At 53.7% G+C, this 6,288-nt stretch overlaps 1 protein-coding gene across 3 annotated transcripts in view; it reads right to left on the minus strand.

The window, feature by feature from the left end:
- Positions 1–6,288, minus strand: part of DECR2 (2,4-dienoyl-CoA reductase 2) — a 13,656-nt gene that overhangs the window by 6,215 nt on the left and 1,153 nt on the right. The window contains exons 3-9 of one of the 3 annotated variants that reach the window (XM_015591196.2): positions 5,200–5,251; positions 4,449–4,584; positions 4,062–4,186; positions 3,885–3,978; positions 3,586–3,690; positions 2,869–3,083; positions 1,306–1,797 (exon numbers count right to left, since the gene is read on the minus strand). In XM_015591196.2, coding sequence (XP_015446682.1) covers positions 2,869–3,083; positions 3,586–3,690; positions 3,885–3,978; positions 4,062–4,186; positions 4,449–4,584; positions 5,200–5,251 — 727 coding nt within the window. In that variant the 3' untranslated portion in view covers positions 1,306–1,797. Of the gene's footprint in view, positions 1–1,305; positions 3,084–3,585; positions 3,691–3,884; positions 3,979–4,061; positions 4,187–4,448; positions 4,585–5,199; positions 5,252–6,288 lie in introns of those variants that run through there. The other 2 variants (XM_015591197.2, XM_006914025.3) reach the window with 2 other exon arrangements.

Genomic DNA, 6,288 nt, shown 5'->3' on the forward strand with positions numbered 1-6,288 from the left:
GTAGACTTTAGTGTGTGTAATTGTGATGATTAATTTTATATGTCAATCTGACTGGGCTAAGGGATGCCCAAATAGCTGGGTGTCTGGAAGAAATTAGCACTTGGTTCAGTAAACTGAGTAAAGATCTGCCCTCATGAATGTGGGTGGCATCTTCTAATCCAATCCACTGATGGCCTGAGGACAGAAAGGCAGAGGAAGGGCACATTCTCTCTCTCTTGCCTTAGGCCATCAGAGTTCCTGGTTCTTAGGACTTCAGACTCCAACTGAATTACACCATTGGTATTCCTGGGTTTCCAGTTTGCAGATGGCAGATTGTGGGACTTCTCAGCCTCCACAACTGCATTAGCTGATCCCTCTAATAAATTTTATGTGTGTGTGTGTGTGTATGTATATATATGTGTATGTGTATATATATGTATTATATATATAATTGTTTGTTTCTCTGGAGAACCCTAATACAGTAATAAAAGGCTTACTGCTAGAACCTGTACCTCAACTGTGTGTCCCAGCCTTCACACTGGGAGAGCCCAGCAGAGTCTAGTCATTGCTGGTGAGACACCCTTTGGCCTTAGGCTATCCCCTAGGGCCTGCTCCTCAGAGAAGGACAGCAGGCCCAAGCTCTCTGGCATATGAGGGGAGTAGTCTCATGATTGCCTCTGCCTCTCACTGGCCAGGTGTCCCCAATAACTGCTTTCACTGCTTTGTCTTATCCCTCCAGAAGCATCATAAGGATTCATTCTGCCTTACTGGTGGACTTGGTGCCACCACATTCTGGTCTCTGTGACAATAAGGAACACCTTTAACTAGCAAGTGGTGCTCCCTCTGTCAAGTAGCCTCCCAGCTGGGATGGTCCTGGGGTTTCCCTGACATTCCCTTGCACCTGTGAAGGTAGAAAGAGGTAGTGTCTTTTCAAAAAATTAAAAGACTTGGACAAGGGACAAGTGAGCGTGGGTATCTGGGGCAGAAGACCCACGCTCAGCACTCTGATTGCAGCAGGAACCGAGAGCGAATAGGGACTTTGCAGAGGTAAGGTAGCTTACCTCTGTAAGGTAAGCTACCAGCCTGTCCAAGAATGTCCCCTCCCACTAGGGGAGCAGATAGCCTCTCCTTGCCTTGGGTAGACTCCACCTGCATGAGGATGGGGCTTCAAGCATTAGGTAGGAAGTGGCTTCTAAACTCTTCACAAAGAAAAGGAAACACGACCCCTACCTATAAATGACCAGATCGCCAGTGCTTCAAGTATCTTCCTTTCCTTCTAAAAATTTTTGCAAAGTCCAATGAATAGACGTTTTTACAGTAAAAAGATTATTTTTTAAGGAAATGCATTTTCTGCAAAGCCCTAAGAACTGTGCTTATGTAAGTGGGTGGTACTGACAAGAAGCAGCAGAACCAGGAGGGGTGGAACCATGTGACTAGCCAAAGGGCCAATGTAGAGCTTTGAGGGCCTCAAATCTTGGGGCGCCAACTAGACTCCATCAAGAGAAAGGAGGCCAGCCCAGGCCGGGGGTAGGCAGAGCAGGCAAGCAGGATAGCCCCTAACCCTGCATCAGGGGCAGGGAGGGCCACATCCCAGCACCCCTTGGGAGGCATCTGTGTGGTGTGGGCTGGCCTTGCCGCCTGTGCAGGGGTGACACAGCACGGCTCTAAGAGGAGGGGTCAGTCTCTGCTTCAGATGTTCTGCAGGGGGATCGGTTCTGAGTGCTCAGCTGGGTGAGAGGCAGGTCCCAGGAATCTTAAAAGTGGGCTGCCGACAAGCCTCCCCTTCAGAATGCCTCCTTTGCCTCAGCTGTCCAGCTTCTGCAAGAAACTCCAACAGACGCCAAGGTCACAGAGGACAGAGGGGCACAAGTGCCCGCCTCCTGCACAACCTAGGGGGCTGTATCTGCCTACTGGGCAGCACCCACGAGAGCTTGGACAAGGGCAGCAGTCAGCCAAGCCTTGCTTGTCCCCTGGGGGGTGGACACCAGCAGCCTGCTTCTGCCATTTCCCAGAGCTCCCTAAGATGAGTGCTCCTCACCTCAGTAACTGGTTTACCAGCCCAGGGCTCACCCCTCCCGCCCTTGCTGCCTGGTCACCCACAGGCACTGAGAACATGTATGCAAGTGGGCTTCTCAGCATCACCTGTGCCCACAAACCAACCTGCCTCCAGGGAAGATGGGAGTCATCGAGGAAGCCTGCTCCAAACTCAGCTTTACAGTGACTAAACTGAAGTCCTGGGGTGTCCCTCTACCACACCCACCCCCTCAGACAGGACAGAAGACAGCCAAAGTCCTAGAACATTCCTACCACCACCTTGTGATAGGGACCTAGGAGGTTCGGGGAGCAGAGCAGTTCAGAGGTACGAGCAGGTCCTCAGCCTTCCTTGGAGAAAATTGCTGCTCAGAGAACCAGGGTGAGTGGGCCTCATGGGCCAGCCACACCACTAGGATTAGGGGAAAGAGGGAAAGGCAGAGAGCAAAGGCACCCTCCCCACATCCCCCACGGCCCCAGCCAGCCCTCAGGCCTACGGAGATGGTCACCCAGGGGAGCCGCAAACAAGAGAGGGCTTCTTGTCCACTGCAGGCAAGCCATGCCCGTGCTGGTTTGCAGGGGGCCCTGAGGTCTGGGGTACAGCTCCATTAGCTGGGCTCCCCCCGGCATCACCCATCTGCCCAAGAAGACTTCTCCTCAGCCTTGCCCCACATATGGACTGGTCTGTTGGGATAGTAGAAGCCCAAAGTGCCCAAGAACACATCTAGAAATATGCCCATGGAATTGAGGGGAAACGTATCAGGACCCAGATAGTGACCGTGAGCCTACTGGGTGGGGGTTTTGGAAAGGGGGCCATGGACACCGGTAACTCCCCAGAAGATGGGAACAATACATCACCTAGAGCTTAGCAGAAGATGAGAAATCCGTCAGCAATTTGATGTCATTAGGGAACGTCAGCCATGCTCCACCGTCGACCACCAGTACAGCCCCAGTCACGTAGGATGCCAAAGGGCTGGCCAGATAGAGCACACTGTGGGCGACCTCTGTCTTGTTCCCTAGCCTCTGCAGGGGGGTTGCCAGGACCTTCCGACTCATGCTGGCCTGAGGACCACCTGAGAGATGAGCTCCTGTGAGCCCCAAGATCCCAGGGCCCTCCACCCTCCCTTGCCCAGCTGTCCCTAAACCACATCCGGAAATGTTAGGGTCACTGTTAGCATCATCCTGGCAGAGCAGGCCAGGCCAGGTACAGAGTACTATCACCATAGAACCAGTATAGGGCTTTTTAACGTACACCCTGCCAAAGTTCTGGAAGCTTCAATGGAAGCCTTACTTTATGTCTGACTCACACATCAAGGCCAGCAGCCCTGTGGCCTCTACCTCCAGGAAGCAGCTGCCCAAGTCTGGCTGACTATTAGTCCATTGCAGGTGTGTGTTGACCACAAATAGCCCTGACCTGACCTGGAAACAGACTCTTTGCTGGCCCCAGGGTGCCATGAGGATTTGGCATTTGTCCTGGGCCTGTTCCAGGCAGATGAGAGGGAAGCCCATTGAGACACTGTGGGGCCTGTGCCCAGGGGAGCATCCAAGGGGGCCTGGGCTCCCTGAGATCCTTACCTAGCCGCCGGAAGCCCTCTGTGCCACTGATAGGACCAGGGGCAAGGCTGTTGACACGGATGTTCTGGGGACCCCACTCCACAGCCAAGTGCCGCGTCATTGCATCTGCATGGAAGGAAGGCAGACATGAGGGAGCATGCAGGGCTGCTCTGCCTTCTGAAGTGGCCTGGGTGCAAGTGAAGGCTCAGAGCTAGGGCTAGGCCTCTCCGCTGCCCACTCGGACACTGCCAGCCTCCAGAGACAGGAATGAGAGAGACCCAACAGGAACCCAGGTGGGCAGACCAGAGGGGGTGCCATACCCACAGCTGCCTTGGCAGACCCTGCATGCACTTGGAGCACCTGTCCCCGGTTACCCAGGGTTGCCGTGATGTTCACAATCACTCCTCCATGGTCCTACAACACATGGGGTGGGGGACGGGGGTTGTAAGAGAGAGGACCTCCAGAAGAGGGGAAGCCCCAGTCAAGAGGACACTCACATGGTAGAACTTTTCGTAGAGCACACGACACACGTTGAAGGTGCCCAAAGTGTCAATTTCCATCACGGTCTTGAAGGCATTGAAGGACAATGTGCTGGCCCGGCACAGGAAATTTCCAGCTGCGCCTGCAGGGTGGAAGGAGACAGCGGAGGGTGCTGGAGCTCCAGGCAGTTATAGATAGATCTTCAGGGTGCTCCAAGCCAGACAGAGAAGGAGGCCCAAGAATGCCCCTGATTTTGATTCAGCCAGGTTCATATTGAGGTGACCCAGAAGGAGCAGAGTTGGGCTGAGACAGTGGCCTGGAGTTGAGAACAGAAGTTCTGGGACCTATAAGCACAGAGGTCTGGTATTGCTGACCCATCAGAAAGCCTTTTAACGGTGACTTACAGTTTATGAGAATGTCAATTTTCCCAAACTCCTTCAGTGCCTGGTCCACAGCGGCCATGATAGCTGGGGGAGCTCGAACATCCAGAGATAAAGGGAGGCACTCCTGGCCAGTAGCAGCAGCCAGCTTTCTGGCAGCCTAGAAGCCGGACAGGAAGAAGAAAGGAAGGCAGCAGCCCAGTGGCCTCAGCCTGGAGGAATAGCCCTTTAGGATCTGAGAAGGATGATGTGTCCAGGTTCTGCTGGGAAGCCAGGGTTTGCTACTGGACACCATTCCGGGGAAGTGCAGCTAGCAAGGGGCCATTCCCTGGGTCTGTGACCCCTGGTAAACAAAGATATCCCACACTCTCTCCTACCCTACCTGCTCCAGGTTCCTCCCTCCATATCACCCTCCAGGCCACTCATCACAAGTTAATGAGTTAGCTCCAGCTGACTTCCAGTCCCTGCCCAGAGACCAGCTTGCCTGCCCTCCTGGGTGAGTGGGACATGTGAACCACCTTTATAATCCTAGTGAGCTCAGAGATGTCTCTTGATCAGTGCCACCCAACATGAAGGCTCTCTCACAGGATCCAGTAATTAGATTTTTTAAAAAGCCAAGGGTGTCTCTAGGAGGCCACTTTCACTGAAACTCCATATTTGGAAGAGAAGTGGCTTTTGGTATCAACATCCTCTGGGCCTCAGGACCCTCCAGGCTGAGGCTCTGGGTCTCCACAGCAACCCGTGGATAGGGTGGACACAGAAGAGACCCCCTTACCGACGACACTCTCGGAAGGCTTCTGCTGGCGATGACTGTGTGGCAGCCGTGCCTGCAAAGCCAGAGGGCAGGCATGAGGGGGGTAAGGTACAAGGAACAGATCCAGGTGGGCTCCTGCCCAGAGCTCTAAGCAGAGCCCCCTTCCCCAGGGTCTCTCAGGCTGAAGCACGAGCCCAGGGCTGAAAGCACAGCTGGTAGACAACACAGTGGTCTGAACAGGGCTGAGTGACTGTGCTGGGACCTCAGGTGGGTGCCACTGGTCTCACCCCAGGGTTTCTGGGCTGGCCTCTCTGGCACCAGGTATCTCAGTTACACAGGGATATGGGCTCTGTCCCAAACACCATGTGCATAGCACCAAAGCAGCTATAAGCATTAGATGGGGGCCCAGCACCTACACAGGGCCAGCTGGGTTACCCTGGCTCACCCCTACATGTTCCTCCCCCCTCCCCCGCTCCCTGTGGGGTTGGAGTGAAGGACAGAGAGCACATTCTGAAGCCTGGGCATCTCTCTTGCCTTACCTCTTGACAAACTTAGCCTCACAGTAACAATAGCAGCTACTACCTGCTAAGCAGGTTCCACCTACTCTTCAATAAGCCCCTGACCAACTATCCATGCTCTGCTCAGAGAAGCAACATACCCAAACCCATCAGCTTGGAAAACAGGTTCTGTAATGAATGAATCCCAAAATCTTGTCCAGTGGGACTCACTTCTCTGATATAAAAAGTGGGAGCCCAGGAAAACTGAGGGCCCTAGGATAGCAACAAGCTCTCTTTCCCCCAACCCCAGCTTAACTCTGGGCTTCTCCCAGGTGAGGGTAACAAATTGCTGATCTGGGCCGGAACCCACAGAATTTGTGTCTCAAGAGACACTGTGCTCTGCATCCAACTCAGCCCTCTCTGACTTTGGCTCAGTGAGTCCCCAGGGGATCCTGCAGTAGAGTTACCTCAACTTGCTGAACCTTCCTTCTTTGTACAAATGAGAATGCTGAGACTTGAGCCACACGTGTTGACTAATCTCTAGGAGAAGACCCTGGAGTCCTGCCTCCCCTGGGACAGCATTTGACCCCTTTCAGATTCTCTCCAATGGTTC

This window comes from Pteropus alecto, unplaced genomic scaffold (assembly GCF_000325575.1).
Source record: "Pteropus alecto unplaced genomic scaffold, ASM32557v1 scaffold44, whole genome shotgun sequence".
In the NCBI taxonomy this organism is placed as follows: domain Eukaryota; kingdom Metazoa; phylum Chordata; class Mammalia; order Chiroptera; family Pteropodidae; genus Pteropus; species Pteropus alecto.